The sequence below is a fragment of the Equus caballus genome, chromosome 1, assembly GCF_041296265.1.
Source record: "Equus caballus isolate H_3958 breed thoroughbred chromosome 1, TB-T2T, whole genome shotgun sequence".
Taxonomy (NCBI): domain Eukaryota; kingdom Metazoa; phylum Chordata; class Mammalia; order Perissodactyla; family Equidae; genus Equus; species Equus caballus.
The window spans coordinates 125,996,538-126,014,744 of NC_091684.1; the positions used below are offsets into that span (position 1 = coordinate 125,996,538).

The window sequence follows — 18,207 nt, forward strand, 5'->3', positions numbered from 1 at the left end:
CTGCAGAGCAGGGCTGTGGGTGGGATGGGGCCTGTCGGGGAAGACCGCGGGTCAGACCGCTTAGCCACCCCGGGAGACCCTTCGCTCCAGGCTGCGTGGTCCGCATCGCCAACCAAGGGCGTGGAGAGCACCACCCAGAAGGGGTGGATGAAGCGGCCTCGGGACAGCCGACTCTGCACGCCAGGTCAGGCCAGAGGCTCGCCCAGCCAGGAGAAGAGAGGAGAGCCCCATCCAGATGCTGTGGAATTCGGGACCCTGAACATGGCGACCGTGTAAGGCGGGAAAGAAAACGGGACTTCAGGGGGCTCTGGAGGGCTGGGAGAGCGCCTCAGCCAAGGGAGCTCTAAAGGAAGTGTGGTTGAGAAGGGGTGTAGCTGAGTCGTCCGCAGGAGGAGGAAGCAGAAGGAGTCGGGGACGCGGGGAAACAGTCTGTAGGACAGCAATGGGATAAAGCCCCTCAACCCGCCCCTCCGCCTGCCTCCGCTCCCAGCCACGTGCAGGGAGAGATAGGAAGGAGGGCCTGCAAGAGGAGAGGCGGGCTCTTAAAGGAAGCTGAGCTCGCCATCCAAGTCCTCTGGCCTCACTGGGAGAAGCGGGGTTGGAGGGATGTGCCGTTCCCTCTTGGGGGGAGTGGAGGTGGCAGCTGGTGCAGAAAGACTCCATTGGTGCCATCCTTTTCTGCATAACAGGAGATCCAGTTACTGGATGAGTCCTGCAGAGGGTCTCCTAGGGTGCGAGGGAAGCAGCTTGGAAACTTTTTGGCCCCTTTACAACAAACATGCTTTACCCCCCGGTCGTGACACATCCGTGACACTTGCCTGTTCTTTCTTTGTTCTGTGGTATAACCGGACCTATCCTGAGATCAGAGAACTGCAAGAAAACACCTGGCTGAGGATAAAGCAGCAAAAGAGAGGACATTTCCTGTGAACCCTGGAATTATAATGAAGGCAGGGGTGATCCGAGGTGAGGATGGGAAGGGTCAGGTTCATGCCCAGACTCCATGGTGGGCAGAGAAACTAGGGTCAGGGCATCAAGTCCAAGGGCCCGGGAAGCGCTGGGGGTGTCAGGGTGTGTCCATGTCCCTGGGAGCTGAGACGCAGAGTGACACGGGGACCCTCAGGGCACAGGGTGCGTGGGTAGGGTTCCCAGGCCTGGCACATCCATCCACGGGCTGCCCTGTTTGTACTTCTCAGAGGGACAGACATGGCTCCTGAGGGTGACAGGGTCTGAAGTGGAGGGAAGCCAGGGCTTTGAGGCAGGTGCTAATGATGAAGAAGGAAATCCTGTTGATGAGGATTATTTTAGGCTGGTTACTTTTAAAAACTGCAGACGGGAAGGAGCCTCTGAGGAGTGGGATTTGCTTGCCCTTTGATGAGAGACATTTGCATCTGTGAAGGAAGTCTCCACGTGTTGGGGGTGTCTCCCTCTCTGCCCCAGGAGGAAGGAGGGGTGACCTTATCTCTAGAGACTCTTAATGGGGACGGCAAGGACTTAAGTCTTGTCTATGGTGCTCGTCTGGTAACCTCACCTAGCTGACTCCTCCCCCCACCCCCACCACCAATAGCCTCCGGGAGGCATAGGACATCCCGACTTAATCCGGTCTGATTCTGACCTAAAGTTATAGGGCCAGCCAATAACCAGACCCCACCTGCACTGATGCCATTTTAACAACTTCTTTTACACATTCTTTCCTTTGTCTTGGAAAGAGATAAACTCACATACCTATGCCTTCAGTTTAGCCCTACTCTCAACCCATGTTGGCAGCGGCAGCGGCAGCTCCTCCTGCCCGTGGGTCCAGTCCCCACGCAGCAGCTCTGACTGCCCATGGGTCCTGTCCCCATGCCGGCAGCAGCAGCTCTGACTGCCCATTGGGTCCTGTCCCCGTGCTCTTCCATACTATTCTCTCAATCAAAGAGCACTACTGCCAGACCTTGAGAGTCCAAGAAATCTCTCTTTCGACTCCTCGGCTCACCCACCCCGCATCTCTGTGATTCTCAGAGATGCGAGAGTGGAAATGGTCTGGCAATCCCAGTGGGAGGCAGAGGCTGGCTGGGACTTTCCACTGTCCAAGAGATCTTTTGTCCAAAATCTTTTCCTTCCTATAAGTTGCGAAATCCCCGTTAACTACGTCTAAGGGTAGTCTTGGAAAATGGCCTCGAATGCACCTGGGTGAGTTTTCCATTAGAACGGTTAGAGGAGTAAGGCGGGAGCACATAGCAGAGAACAAGAATCTCGCAGTGTCTGCGTGTCACTTAATGAATTGCACATGGTGTCCAGCCTTCTTCCTCGCCAGTATACATGTATACTCAGCACACGTTTGAGGGTGGATGCTTTAATCCTCACAGAATACTTTGGTCATTTCTAGGTGTAGAGTCCAGAAGAAGGCATGGTCTCCAAATGGCAAGCAAGAGCTCTGCTGGGTCTGACCCCTGTACAGCTGAGGGTGTGTCTTCATTCAGTGGTCGGACTCTTTGTGTCTGACGTTAAAGATGGGCTCATGCCTATCTTTTCACAATGCAAAATTTAAAACTGCATATCTGTGATGTTCTAACTTAGAGAGGTCTTATATTCTGATTATGATCTGTCTAACTGCAAAGTATTGTAAATCGAAAGTATAATCAGAATCATCCTCTCCTATGTAAATTGCACTCCTCTCCCAAGTTGTCCAGTGTTAAAAGACACACGTGTATCCTTCCCTACATCTCTCTCTGCTCAGAGACTGCCAGATTCTTAATGTTTCTGTCCCCTCAGCATTCACTGTCGGGATCCTAAGCCCCAATGTGATGGAGTTAGGAGATGGGGCGTTTGGGAGGTGACTGGGTCCTGAGGGTGGTGCCCCCATGACTGGGACTAGTGCTCTTATAGAAGAGACCCCGCAGAGTTCCCCAGCCCCTTCCACCATGTGAGGATGCAAGAGTGTGAGCCCGATAGGGCCCTCGCCTGTCCATGCTGGTACCCTGATCTTGGACTTCCAACCTCCAGGACTGTGAGAAATCAACTCCTATTGTTTATCAGCCAGCCTCAGCTGTGGTATTTTGTTATAGCAGCCCAAATGGACTAAGACAGACACACATATACAGTCCCAGGTACACGGGGAGGTCTGTCTGTTTCTTCGCTTTTTTAAAAATGACGTCACACTTGGCCCACATTGTTCTGCGCCATGTTTCACTGGACAATCTATGATGGATTCCTGTCAGTCAGCAGATACAGCTAACCCTGTCTTTTTGGTTCTTCTTATTTTGACTCATGTTTACTCTTCATGGCTTTGAATTATAGCATACCTTATATACACTGATACATAACTATAGAATGGAAATACATTTCATTATGCTATTTCTTTAAACACTGTCCCTTCTGCATGTTCTCACTCATTGTCACAGTTGCAGAAGTGTGTCCAGATAATTCTAACAGTCTAATAAGTAGACTCCTTCATCATCCTTGCTTAAGCAATCATACACATACAAACATACGCTTCTACTCCTTTATGCACGTGTATATAGGTTTTCCAGTATACTCAGATCTTTGTTCTTGTTTTACCAAAACGGGCTCATTTCCTACATACTAATTTGCCCCTTCCTCTGCCCCTCCCTCCCTCCCTCCCTCCCTCCTCCAGTGGAATGTCGGTTCGATGCCCTCCATCAGCAAAGGCCTCAAGGACAGAGTTTAAGAGAAAGCAAAGCATTTCCCACCAACTCCTTACCTGAGAGCGTCTTCGCGAGAAAGCACGGCACACATGTCACAGGGCACAGGAGATGCGGCCTTCTTTACCTTTTCCCTCCTCAAGAAGCAGGAGCCAATGCCAAGAGGTCAGGGCTCATGTCTCCGTACTTCTCACGCCTCTCGTGGTCCCATTTCTCACTCGAGTCGTAAAACTGGGAGTCAAGCAACCAGCTGTGAGAAGAGGAACCCAGGAAGTACTCCTCGGCTGGGATGCCTTCAAAGACCGATTATCCGAGTCCTAAGACCAGCTGACGACCTGGGACACTAAGGTGATTGGTCCTCTACCTGCAGGAAGAACAGACTGGGCTGAGGCAAGTCCTCCTTGACCCATCAGGCACCCCAAGAGGTTTTGGAGGCTCCTTCGTCTCTTAAGTCAAAAGGCACGTCCAACCCAGTGGGAAAAGCACGGAGCAAAAGACGTTCTCCTTTGAAAGCGGAAACGGGCCCAGGACTCACAAGTGGAATGCGCTTCACCTCGGGCCAGCTTTTCAAGTTAGCGCCAGTCTGTCCCTGGTCGCCTGCACAACCAGGCTTTCCTAACCTTTCACCTCTCTCCTTCCCAGTGTCCTGTGGCCTCTGCCAGTCTTAAGGTGATAGTTGACACCGCTGCTTGCCCACCTCCGAGGTGGCGGATTCTCAGAGTGCCAAGCGCAAACCAACAGTGCCCTTAGGGGTCCTTTAACGGAAAAGCTGCCAAAAAGAACACAATGCCCAGAATAATCCCGAGACCCTGATGAGGAGGAAGCGGGGTGGGGGTGGTCTTTGACTGTTGGGAGTTCTCAGGGCTCAGGGGCTCCAAGTCACCAGGGTCATGCCCATGGCGGGAAATCTTTAGGGGGTCTGCAACTCTGTGTGTTGAGTGTCCGGCGCAGAGGCCCAGGCAGCCCAAGAGGACCTCTCTGACCTATGCCTCACCCAGCAGTGGGGGAAATCTTCACTAGGTGACCCGCAAGTATTCCTGGGGATCTTTCTTCCAAAGATCTTAGTTTGCAGGCTCTTGAGCGGTAGGAGATGAGAAAGCTGGGACCAAGGAGGTTGCCCAGAGGAGGAGGCTCCCTTTGTGTCCTTGGGGGTTTGGTTCGGCGCCCCCCACCCCCACTTGTTTAAGCGAGTAACGCTCCAAGCAGGCATTTGTTGGTAAGTTGCCTCTGCTTAGTTTATTGCTTACCCAGAGGTCAGCCATGGAGAGTCTATGTTGAGTTCATTGGATAGGTCTTCTTTTGCCTGGGCAGAGCAGAGTCTGGTCACAGCTAGTGATGAAACTTGGGAAACTGAAACGTGTTAGGCCAGACCAGGCAGGCTTTGCTGCAGAAATTCTTGCCGTTTAGCTCCATCTTCTTGCTAAGTCTCCCATGTAGACCACGCAGGGCAGTGGAGCTCGTGGGAAACCGGCGGGGCTGGCTCTCACAAGTGGACTTGTAAATGCAAAGTCTCCCGCTTTATCAGCATCACACTTATCTGAAGATCTTGTAGAAAACGCAGATCCTCAGGACCAGCACCATGGGGTTCCTACAGACTGGGCATTCTGGGCCTCAGAGTCGTGTCGGGGTGGGGACAGAGGAGAGCTGATGGATTCTCCCCAGGGGATAAAATGGGGGTGCGAAGGGAAAGAAGAAAGAAATAGAGCTGAAACAAGATCTTGGAAAGCGCATCATTGGAAAGGACCCATAAATCCTAAACCTGGCTCATGTGCTGGCAAGAACAGCAGTGGACAGGTACTGGGGAATGTGGTATGTTGCTACACGCCTTCATGACCCAGCTCTCCTCAGAGTTCCTGCTGGCAGAAGGTGAGGCAGGCCGAAAAAGAGTCTCGGAATTTTCCAGGATGTCCACATGGGCCAACGCACAGCAACAACTGCGGCAAGGGAGGTGGCCAGGCCCAGCCCTCCGAACCCCTCGTCCTGTGTGAGCAGAAGCTCTGGGAGTCTCAAGATGAGCAGGGTGTGGTCGCGGGCCCTCCCAACTGGGTGTGAGTGCCCAGGAGGACCCTTCAAGGGCAGTGCAGGCAGTGCAGGCAGTGCAGGCACTACCTCCAGCCCGGAGAGAGCATGTGCACAGCGAGCGTGGCCTCGTCGGCTCTGCCTTCTCTTCTGGATGTACAAGCCCAGGGCTCTTGCATGGGTGGATCCAGGCAGTTGTGCGCCTGTTCTCCACCCTTCCTGGGTCATCCTCCGCGCACACGATAGCTGAGGACACTCCACTGTCCGCCTGGTCGCTCTCAGCACAAGCACTGCCCAAGTCGCTGCAGCCCAGAGCTCCTGGAGGCCTGGTCCTGGGCCTAGGCCTAGGCCTCCAAGGCTGCCGGCTTTGCCTGCATCCTGTTGGTCCCCGCAGGAGCGGCCGGGCTCGCGGGCCAGGCGGCTGGGCGATCCTGGGCGTGGCCGAGCGGTGGGGAGGAGCCGGGCGGTCTCCAGCGGAGCGCGAGGCCAGGATCTCGTCCAGCCTGCCGCAGGGCTTGCGGCAGGGTAGGCCCGGGACGCCGCGCCGCCCTCGGGCTCCCTTCCCGCGTGGCGCCTGCGCCCCAACCGGTCCAACTGCCGCCCTCCCCGCCTGTTCATTCCAGTAGTGCGTTCTCTTCTGATGCGCAGATGCAACAGGTCACCCGTTCCACACCGTGCACTGAAGAAATCCAGCAAGTTTAGAGACCTGATGGGAATAGCAGAAGTTGAAGCTAGTAGATGGGGGCTGGGGGGGAGAGTGGGGGCGGGGGGACGGGAGCCTAAGGGGCATAAGGGAAAAATAATTTAAAAAAATAGAAAGAACCCTGGAATAATAGACCTTCTCTACATTCTGCACTCAACGAGGCTGTGGACACAAAACTACCTGCATATGCTACTGTGCATTTCTTTGAAGCAAATAATGTGAGATAAGGGAATAAGTAAGCAGAGGTGACTGCCAATCTGGGATTGATTAATTGATCTGGATGGCCTGAAAACAGTGAACATCCACCATATTTAAGAAGGGATTTAGCAGTCTAGAGCAAGCAGGGGCAAGCTTTCTAATCATTACCAGAATGGTCCGTTAATCACTCTGAAAAAAGGAACAGCAGCTTAAAATCTTCCACGCAGAAAATAACAGGCCAATTCTCTGGCAGGTTCCACCAAACGTGCAGGTACCATATCATTTTAATATTATACAAAGAATAGAAAGAGAGAAGGCATTCCCCAACTTGTCCTATGAGGCCACATACCATAGTAGTCAGCAAAGTTGATCTATTAGTTATCTACTGGTGCGTAACAAATTATCTCCAAACTTGGCTGGTGTGGGGTCAATTGCAAAATATTCAATACATTTTAATACAATTCGGAACTGGATGAAGTTACCTGTTATTACTTCTATCTCAACATAGTCTTGAATGAATAAGCCAGACAATTTAATAAGCAGGTATAAATATCAAGATTTTTAAAAATTCTAATAATTATGCAATCGCATGCCTCGAAAACGACAACAAAAATTTTGACGAGGTGGCTACATATAAGACAAATATACCAAAATCAATGGCTTCTCTCCAAGCTAGAAATAAAGCATCCCGAAAATGGAAACGGGGGTGGGAGGCATAGACCATTATCTTGCCCCCGTTAGTTCACTGTGCCAAATAGAGTCAAAATTATAAAATATTAAGAAAACACTTCAATAGGAACAGCAAGGAACTTACGAAAAAGACTAAGCTATTGAAGAAGTAAAAGCTGGTTGAATGTGTGGAAATTAATCAATAAAGGAAACCAACTAAAACTGGAGTCAGGAAGGCCTTACAGGGAGCTCTCCAGTCCTACCACCCACCGTCAATTACCCCAATTAGGGAGAGACCAGCACCTTGCATCTCCAACGAGAAGTTGGCTACTACTTTACTATGCCAGCAGGAGGAAGAAAGAATTTCCTCTTTGGGGACAACAAGCCCAGCCAATGGAAAACGTTACAATGAGGAGTCGTCCGCACCCTGAACTCTCACTCTCCTTGAATTAACTTTCACTTAGAACAGCTCCCGTAACTCCCAGGCCTTCCTGACTCCAATTTTAGTTGGTTTCCTTTATTAATTCATTTCTGAACAAGCACACATCTTTCTTTTCTCTTGTGTTCCCGCCGACTCGTCCCTGTCCTGCCTTCTGGAATCGCACAAAACAAGCCTCCTCTCTCGCCATCAGAGGGTTTTCAAGTCCCTCTGAGTAGTCAGGCCACACACTCTGCTCACCACATCCATTGTCTCAAATCCTTCCTCAAAGGGTTCCACGATTTACTGGTTCCTCTTCTAAATGCCTCCAGAACAGAAGCAAAATCCAAGCCAAGAGAGGACGGCGGGCTTTCCCCAAGAGCCCTCCTAAATCTCCCAGACAGGTGGAGGTCCTGAGTCCACGCTTTTCCGGAGGCCACAATCCTATCTCTTTCTCACTGGTCCCAAGGGGAAACACGCAGAGGGCTAAGGAGCTTCCCGCTAACACTTTCCAGGGCTTGGGACTGGGAAGGTCAAGAACGGGGGCAAAATGCTCACTTGGGAGCGATGGTGCCTCCAGCTGCCAGGACAAACAGTCCAGCTCTGCAGGGGATGCCTAGGATGGAGGAGTCCTTGTGGGAGTCACCACTCATTCATTCACTCATTCATTCATTCATTCAACAAATGCGTGTCGAGTGCCTACTACGTGTCAGGCGCTCTCCTACTTTCTGGGATTACAGACCTGAGAGCAAGCCGGTGTTTGCCTCCACGTTGCTTACGGTCCAATTCAAGGAGACAGATTTTCAAATGAGCCTCTCCCGTGGACCTGGAGGAGCGTAAGGACGGGGGCTTTCGGGAGCTCTGCATGCTCAGGGCGAGGACATCAGCTAATCTGCGCACCCTCAGCAAGCTGTGACCTGCAGTACAACGGTAACCGTGACCATTAGCATAGTCTTCTCCTGTAACAGTCACTGTTCTAAATGCTTTCCACGGATTGACCTCTTCAGCCTCCAAATGATGCTATCAGGTGGAGAGAGTCCTTTCCATTTTACAGATCAGAAAGCGAGGCAGAGGGGCTGGCCCCGTGGCCAAGCGGTTAAGTTCACCCACTCCGCCTCGGCGGCCCAGGGCTTTGCCGGTTGGGATCCTGGGCGCGGACACGGCACCGCTCGTCAGGCCAGGCTGAGGCGGCGTCCCACGTGCCGCAACTAGGAGGACCCACAACTAAAAATATACAACTATGTACCGGGGGACTTTGGGGAGAAAAAGGAAAAACAAAATCTTTAAAAAAAAATAAAAAAGGAAAGTGAAGCAGAGAGAGGTCCACTGACTGGCCCAAGATCCAGCAGGTGGCGGAGCAGGGATCAAACCCAGTGGTGCTCCATGCACCACACCACTGTGCCTCCCCGTGGGAGGGGCGGACCCAGGAGGGAGGGGAGGGACGGTCTCCTAGTCAGGGGGAACAGCCTTTGAGAAGGCTCAGAGGCAAAGGAGGTCTGAGAGGGGTTCAGAGGGGACACTGAGTGACCAGGGCTGGAGAGGTGACTTCCAAACAGAGGCACAGGAGAGGCCTCGGGGAAAGATATCACCCATCCCAGTCTGTTCTCCTTTTCTGCCCTCTCACCCTCTCTCCAGATGGATGGGAGGCCCCTTGAGGGCAGGGAAAAGTTCCAAATCACTTTATTACGTAATTATTATATCACCTTCCCTCAGCTGCCCTCCTCACCCCTACTTCAACTGTTGCCGTGATTTCTTGTTGCCATGTTGACGTTCAAACTGGGCCCTCGGAACTGAGCTATGTCAGCGGTGACATCACACAGGATTTACTGGAAGACTCGGAGCTCACTCAGATCCCAACTGCTCACAGAGAGGTTGTGGATCCGGGATCTCCCTGTGGGGCAGCGCCTGTAGCTGCCGACTCACAGACATTGAGGACTCACTCAGAGTCTACGACCCAAGAGAGGCTGAGATTGGGAAGAGGGAGAGAGATCCTTCCGGAGACCATCCTGGGAGTTCACCTCTGCCCCGACAGGATGAATCGGCGGCAATCCGGGAGGAAGAGGCCTATCTCTGAGACCCCAGGTAAGGAGAGGAGGAAAACAGTCTGATGGATGGGAGCTGGGAAGCCAGGGGTCTGATTTCCCCGGACAGATGGCCAGGAGAGCGAAGATGAAGGATTTGGCCAGAGGCCTGAGGCTCACTGAGGCTTTCACTGTGAACGTACTGTGTCATTTAGTAGACAACGAACACATGCGTAACATGAATGACTAAGTGAAGGAGTGAGTGAGTGAACCGAAGGACCCCCTACTGTGAGTCTGAGGGTCTTTCCTCAATTGGCTCAGACTAGAAACTTAACTGTTCAGGCCTGAGCCCTAGGAAGGGCTTGATGGCCACGCGAAGGCAGGAAGCAAGGGAGCCCCTGGGGCAGACGGCGTGGGACTGGGGAGAAGGGGCGAGGGGACTTGTCCCCTTCACTGTCCTCGCATTTTCTACTGAGAGGGAATTAATACATCAGGCGAGGCAGCAAAAACAGTAATCCAGAAGTTATGGAAGGCTGCTGGGTGGTTGGCCCGGTACCCCACGACGACCCCAGAGGTCTCCCTCATTCTGAGCCAGGGCTGGGGCAGAAGGGGGCCTGGGCAGACAGCACTACCCTCAGTCCAAGGCCTTGCCTTCTCCTCCTCTGTCTCCCGTCCACCTCTCCCTAGGGCTCTACGATGTGGCACAGCAAAGCTTCACTTCAGAATCGCATTCTAAATCTCTCCTTAACCTGTGTTTCTGCCAGAAATCCTACAGATCCTAGTTCGGGACCCTTTCCCCAGTCAGTTCCTTTTCCCCTTGCCTCCTCCCCAACTTCCTGACAACTCCCATGTGCTGCTCGCCACAGGCCCAGCTGGTTTCCTCTTCCCTCCTGGTCTTCTGTCTGCAGATTCTGTCCACTGCCCCCTGAGGTCTTCTCCATCTCGGTCCTACCTGAACCCTTCGCTCCCTCCCCCACACACCCCCAAAGCTTGCTTCCATCACTTCCTTTCTGCATCCTGAACTCTCCAAACCAGCCCCGTCCTCAGAAGCATGCACAGACCCTGAGGCTGACGCGGCAAGCCCGCAGATGCCCTCGGTGAGGTTTTCACGTACTCACCACGGAGGTTGGGGGATCAGGGCGCTCAGACACGGACATCTGTTTTCTGCCTTCACACTGAAGGAGCTCATCTCACGAGGAAGTGCTCAGGAGTCAGCTCCGAGCAAGCCTTTTTAAAGGTCTAGTGTTGCTCGGTTAAGGAAGGTTTGAGAAAGAAGGAAACTTGCAAGAGCCTTAACAAAGTCTGCAAATTAGTATGCCTGTCAGTGGAATTCCTTCTATCAGTGCCCCCCTAATACCGGGTTGAAAAGAGATGAGCATTTCTCCCGTTGGCACGCTAACCCTCTAACTAACTATCCTAGCAAATCAACTTCATAGAAAACATCTCCCAGAGGGGTAGCATAGTTGGCATTCAACAAATGTTAGGAAAAAAAAAAAAAGAAAAATTAGCCTGAAGGTCCTACAATTACAAGCAGAAGATCGCAAAGGGTATTGTATTGTCTCCCACGACAGACCTTTGACACAGGGTACCACTGTCATTGGTACCAATGTGCTCGAGGGGACTTGTGTCACCCCCAGCAGTGCAACCAGCACTGGAAGGCTCGGGACCCGGGCCCGCCGGGGCAAGACGAAGATGTGACGAGGTTTCCCAGAGGTGGAGGAGGGTAGCGACGGAGAGGCCCCCAGGGACCCCCGACACAACAGCCTGGGCTCAGAGACCAGGCCCCAGGCCCCAGGCCCCAGAGCTCATGGAACTCCCACTCTGTTCTCAGAGGCCTCAACCCAAGAGGACAGGGCCACACAGCCTACACCATCGGCAAACAGAAGCCGGAGCTCCAGGCCCAGGAAGACCCTCCGACTCCCAGAGACGTGTGTCTCCTCTGCTTCAGCGGAGCGGACCTCCCACTCCTCCAGCTACGGGTCGCCCAAAGAGAAGCAATGGGTGCGGTGCGCCTATTACACCCAAGTGCGCACCGTGAAGGGGGTGGCCGTCGCGTGGCAAACCGAAAGCGGGTTTGCACCCGTGGACGAGAGGCCCCGCGTCTTCGAGGCCGAGCTCTCCCAGGAGAGCACCATCGGCCCTCCCCCGAGCCCGGCTGACACGGAGTCCCTGCTCAGCGACACGGAGCCCTGTGTCCAGGAAGCCGAGGCGCACACCCCTGCGCCGGCCGTCCAGGAGCAGGAGGCGCCGCCCCGCGCGGTCACCCCGGAGTGGCTGGTGACCGGCGAGCACGGCTTCCGCTGCGTGGCCTGCTGCCGCGTGTTCCCGTGCCCGGCCGCCGTGGTGGCGCACGCCGAGCGCGGCGTCAAGGAGGGCTTCAGCTGCCGCGTCTTCTATGAGGAGCTGCTGGAGCGCCGGCGGCCCGCGTCTGCGCCGCGCCGGCCCCGACGCTGCCACCTGCTGGCCCAGAGGCGCCTGCTGGCGGCCAAGAGCAGGGAGGTGCGAGCCAAGGAGGAAGCCTGCCTGCGCCTGCAGGCGAGACTGCAAGCACAGAGCCAGGAGCTGAGGCGGCTGCGGAGCGAGCTGGCGTGGCTGCAGAGGCAGGAGGCCTGGCAGAGGCAGGGCCGCGGGGCGCGGCCCCAAGGACCGCGGGGCACGCGCCTGAAGGGCCGCGCTCAGGCCCTGTGACTGCAGAGCAGGGCTGTGGGTGGGATGGGGCCTGTCGGGGAAGACCGCGGGTCAGACCGCTTAGCCACCCCGGGAGACCCTTCGCTCCAGGCTGCGTGGTCCGCATCGCCAACCAAGGGCGTGGAGAGCACCACCCAGAAGGGGTGGATGAAGCGGCCTCGGGACAGCCGACTCTGCACGCCAGGTCAGGCCAGAGGCTCGCCCAGCCAGGAGAAGAGAGGAGAGCCCCATCCAGATGCTGTGGAATTCGGGACCCTGAACATGGCGACCGTGTAAGGCGGGAAAGAAAACGGGACTTCAGGGGGCTCTGGAGGGCTGGGAGAGCGCCTCAGCCAAGGGAGCTCTAAAGGAAGTGTGGTTGAGAAGGGGTGTAGCTGAGTCGTCCGCAGGAGGAGGAAGCAGAAGGAGTCGGGGACGCGGGGAAACAGTCTGTAGGACAGCAATGGGATAAAGCCCCTCAACCCGCCCCTCCGCCTGCCTCCGCTCCCAGCCACGTGCAGGGAGAGACAGGAAGGAGGGCCTGCAAGAGGAGAGGCGGGCTCTTAAAGGAAGCTGAGCTCGCCATCCAAGTCCTCTGGCCTCACTGGGAGAAGCGGGGTTGGAGGGATGTGCCGTTCCCTCTTGGGGGGAGTGGAGGTGGCAGCTGGTGCAGAAAGACTCCATTGGTGCCATCCTTTTCTGCACAACAGGAGATCCAGTTACTGGATGAGTCCTGCAGAGGGTCTCCTAGGGTGCAAGGGAAGCAGCTTGGAAACTTTTTGGCCCCTTTACAACAAACATGCTTTACCCCCCGGTCGTGACACATCCGTGACACTTGCCTGTTCTTTCTTTGTTCTGTGGTATAACCGGACCTATCCTGAGATCAGAGAACTGCAAGAAAACACCTGGCTGAGGATAAAGCAGCAAAAGAGAGGACATTTCCTGTGAACCCTGGAATTATAATGAAGGCAGGGGTGATCCGAGGTGAGGATGGGAAGGGTCAGGTTCATGCCCAGACTCCATGGTGGGCAGAGAAACTAGGGTCAGGGCATCAAGTCCAAGGGCCCGGGAAGCGCTGGGGGTGTCAGGGTGTGTCCATGTCCCTGGGAGCTGAGACGCAGAGTGACACGGGGACCCTCAGGGCACAGGGTGCGTGGGTAGGGTTCCCAGGCCTGGCACATCCATCCACGGGCTGCCCTGTTTGTACTTCTCAGAGGGACAGACATGGCTCCTGAGGGTGACAGGGTCTGAAGTGGAGGGAAGCCAGGGCTTTGAGGCAGGTGCTAATGATGAAGAAGGAAATCCTGTTGATGAGGATTATTTTAGGCTGGTTACTTTTAAAAACTGCAGACGGGAAGGAGCCTCTGAGGAGTGGGATTTGCTTGCCCTTTGATGAGAGACATTTGCATCTGTGAAGGAAGTCTCCACGTGTTGGGGGTGTCTCCCTCTCTGCCCCAGGAGGAAGGAGGGGTGACCTTATCTCTAGAGACTCTTAATGGGGACGGCAAGGACTTAAGTCTTGTCTATGGTGCTCGTCTGGTAACCTCACCTAGCTGACTCCTCCCCCCACCCCCACCACCAATAGCCTCCGGGAGGCATAGGACATCCCGACTTAATCCGGTCTGATTCTGACCTAAAGTTATAGGGCCAGCCAATAACCAGACCCCACCTGCACTGATGCCATTTTAACAACTTCTTTTACACATTCTTTCCTTTGTCTTGGAAAGAGATAAACTCACACACCTATGCCTTCAGTTTAGCCCTACTCTCAACCCATGTTGGCAGCGGCAGCGGCAGCGGCAGCTCCTCCTGCCCGTGGGTCCAGTCCCCACGCAGCAGCTCTGACTGCCCATGGGTCCTGTCCCCATGCCGGCAGCAGCAGCTCTGACTGCCCATTGGGTCCTGTCCCCATGCCGGCAGCAGCAGCTCTGACTGCCCATTGGGTCCTGTCCCCGTGCTCTTCCATACTATTCTCTCAATCAAAGAGCACTACTGCCAGACCTTGAGAGTCCAAGAAATCTCTCTTTCGACTCCTCGGCTGACCCACCCCGCATCTCTGTGATTCTCAGAGATGCGAGAGTGGAAATGGTCTGGCAATCCCAGTGGGAGGCAGAGGCTGGCTGGGACTTTCCACTGTCCAAGAGATCTTTTGTCCAAAATCTTTTCCTTCCTATAAGTTGCGAAATCCCCGTTAACTACGTCTAAGGGTAGTCTTGGAAAATGGCCTCGAATGCACCTGGGTGAGTTTTCCATTAGAACGGTTAGAGGAGTAAGGCGGGAGCACATAGCAGAGAACAAGAATCTCGCAGTGTCTGCGTGTCACTTAATGAATTGCACATGGTGTCCAGCCTTCTTCCTCGCCAGTATACATGTATACTCAGCACACGTTTGAGGGTGGATGCTTTAATCCTCACAGAATACTTTGGTCATTTCTAGGTGTAGAGTCCAGAAGAAGGCATGGTCTCCAAATGGCAAGCAAGAGCTCTGCTGGGTCTGACCCCTGTACAGCTGAGGGTGTGTCTTCATTCAGTGGTCGGACTCTTTGTGTCTGACGTTAAAGATGGGCTCATGCCTATCTTTTCACAATGCAAAATTTAAAACTGCATATCTGTGATGTTCTAACTTAGAGAGGTCTTATATTCTGATTATGATCTGTCTAACTGCAAAGTATTGTAAATCGAAAGTATAATCAGAATCATCCTCTCCTATGTAAATTGCACTCCTCTCCCAAGTTGTCCAGTGTTAAAAGACACACGTGTATCCTTCCCTACATCTCTCTCTGCTCAGAGACTGCCAGATTCTTAATGTTTCTGTCCCCTCAGCATTCACTGTCGGGATCCTAAGCCCCAATGTGATGGAGTTAGGAGATGGGGCGTTTGGGAGGTGACTGGGTCCTGAGGGTGGTGCCCCCATGACTGGGACTAGTGCTCTTATAGAAGAGACCCCGCAGAGTTCCCCAGCCCCTTCCACCATGTGAGGATGCAAGAGTGTGAGCCCGATAGGGCCCTCGCCTGTCCATGCTGGTACCCTGATCTTGGACTTCCAACCTCCAGGACTGTGAGAAATCAACTCCTATTGTTTATCAGCCAGCCTCAGCTGTGGTATTTTGTTATAGCAGCCCAAATGGACTAAGACAGACACACATATACAGTCCCAGGTACACGGGGAGGTCTGTCTGTTTCTTCGCTTTTTTAAAAATGACGTCACACTTGGCCCACATTGTTCTGCGCCATGTTTCACTGGACAATCTATGATGGATTCCTGTCAGTCAGCAGATACAGCTAACCCTGTCTTTTTGGTTCTTCTTATTTTGACTCATGTTTACTCTTCATGGCTTTGAATTATAGCATACCTTATATACACTGATACATAACTATAGAATGGAAATACATTTCATTATGCTATTTCTTTAAACACTGTCCCTTCTGCGTGTTCTCACTCATTGTCACAGTTGCAGAAGTGTGTCCAGATAATTCTAACAGTCTAATAAGTAGACTCCTTCATCATCCTTGCTTAAGCAATCATACACATACAAACATACGCTTCTACTCCTTTATGCACGTGTATATAGGTTTTCCAGTATACTCAGATCTTTGTTCTTGTTTTACCAAAACGGGCTCATTTCCTACATACTAATTTGCCCCTTCCTCTGCCCCTCCCTCCCTCCCTCCCTCCCTCCTCCAGTGGAATGTCGGTTCGATGCCCTCCATCAGCAAAGGCCTCAAGGACAGAGTTTAAGAGAAAGCAAAGCATTTCCCACCAACTCCTTACCTGAGAGCGTCTTCGCGAGAATGCACGGCACACATGTCACAGGACACAGGAGATGCGGCCTTCTTTACCTTTTCCCTCCTCAAGAAGCAGGAGCCAATGCCAAGAGGTCAGGGCTCATGTCTCCGTACTTCTCACGCCTCTCGTGGTCCCATTTCTCACTCGAGTCGTAAAACTGGGAGTCAAGCAACCAGCTGTGAGAAGGTGAACCCAGGAAGTACTCCTCGGCTGGGATGCCTTCAAAGACCGATTATCCGAGTCCTAAGACCAGCTGACGACCTGGGACACTAAGGTGATTGGTCCTCTACCTGCAGGAAGAACAGACTGGGCTGAGGCAAGTCCTCCTTGACCCATCAGGCACCCCAAGAGGTTTTGGAGGCTCCTTCGTCTCTTAAGTCAAAAGGCACGTCCAACCCAGTGGGAAAAGCACGGGGCAAAAGACGTTCTCCTTTGAAAGCGGAAACGGGCCCAGGACTCACAAGTGGCATGCGCTTCACCTCGGGCCAGCTTTTCAAGTTAGCGCCAGTCTGTCCCTGGTCGCCTGCACAACCAGGCTTTCCTAACCTTTCACCTCTCTCCTTCCCAGTGTCCTGTGGCCTCTGCCAGTCTTAAGGTGATAGTTGACACCGCTGCTTGCCCACCTCCGAGGTGGCGGATTCTCAGAGTGCCAAGCGCAAACCAACAGTGCCCTTAGGGGTCCTTTAACGGAAAAGCTGCCAAAAAGAACACAATGCCCAGAATAATCCCGAGACCCTGATGAGGAGGAAGCGGGGTGGGGGTGGTCTTTGACTGTTGGGAGTTCTCAGGGCTCAGGGGCTCCAAGTCACCAGGGTCATGCCCATGGCGGGAAATCTTTAGGGGGTCTGCAACTCTGTGTGTTGAGTGTCCGGCGCAGAGGCCCAGGCAGCCCAAGAGGACCTCTCTGACCTATGCCTCACCCAGCAGTGGGGGAAATCTTCACTAGGTGACCCGCAAGTATTCCTGGGGATCTTTCTTCCAAAGATCTTAGTTTGTAGGCTCTTGAGCGGTAGGAGATGAGAAAGCTGGGACCAAGGAGGTTGCCCAGAGGAGGAGGCTCCCTTTGTGTCCTTGGGGGTTTGGTTCGGCGCCCCCCACCCCCACTTGTTTAAGCGAGTAACGCTCCAAGCAGGCATTTGTTGGTAAGTTGCCTCTGCTTAGTTTATTGCTTACCCAGAGGTCAGCCATGGAGAGTCTATGTTGAGTTCATTGGATAGGTCTTCTTTTGCCTGGGCAGAGCAGAGTCTGGTCACAGCTAGTGATGATACTTGGGAAACTGAAACGTGTTAGGCCAGACCAGGCAGGCTTTGCTGCAGAAATTCTTGCCGTTTAGCTCCATCTTCTTGCTAAGTCTCCCATGTAGACCACGCAGGGCAGTGGAGCTCGTGGGAAACCGGCGGGGCTGGCTCTCACAAGTGGACTTGTAAATGCAAAGTCTCCCGCTTTATCAGCATCACACTTATCTGAAGATCTTGTAGAAAACGCAGATCCTCAGGACCAGCACCATGGGGTTCCTACAGACTGGGCATTCTGGGCCTCAGAGTCGTGTCGGGGTGGGGACAGAGGAGAGCTGATGGATTCTCCCCAGGGGATAAAATGGGGGTGCGAAGGGAAAGAAGAAAGAAATAGAGCTGAAACAAGATCTTGGAAAGCGCATCATTGGAAAGGACCCATAAATCCTAAACCTGGCTCATGTGCTGGCAAGAACAGCAGTGGACAGGTACTGGGGAATGTGGTATGTTGCTACACGCCTTCATGACCCAGCTCTCCTCAGAGTTCCTGCTGGCAGAAGGTGAGGCAGGCCGAAAAAGAGTCTCGGAATTTTCCAGGATGTCCACATGGGCCAACGCACAGCAACAACTGCGGCAAGGGAGGTGGCCAGGCCCAGCCCTCCGAACCCCTCGTCCTGTGTGAGCAGAAGCTCTGGGAGTCTCAAGATGAGCAGGGTGTGGTCGCGGGCCCTCCCAACTGGGTGTGAGTGCCCAGGAGGACCCTTCAAGGGCAGTGCAGGCAGTGCAGGCAGTGCAGGCACTACCTCCAGCCCGGAGAGAGCATGTGCACAGCGAGCGTGGCCTCGTCGGCTCT

General features: G+C 53.7%; 1 protein-coding gene across 1 annotated transcript; it reads left to right on the plus strand.

The window, feature by feature from the left end:
- The first annotated feature begins 9,681 nt into the window (after positions 1-9,681).
- On the plus strand, positions 9,682-12,357 carry LOC138918619 (protein FAM170A-like). Its single transcript, XM_070240716.1, has 2 exons — positions 9,682-9,730; positions 11,501-12,357. Exons 1-2 carry the CDS (start codon positions 9,682-9,684, stop codon positions 12,355-12,357), a joined length of 906 nt encoding a protein of 301 aa, XP_070096817.1.
- Positions 12,358-18,207: the final 5,850 nt, after the last annotated feature.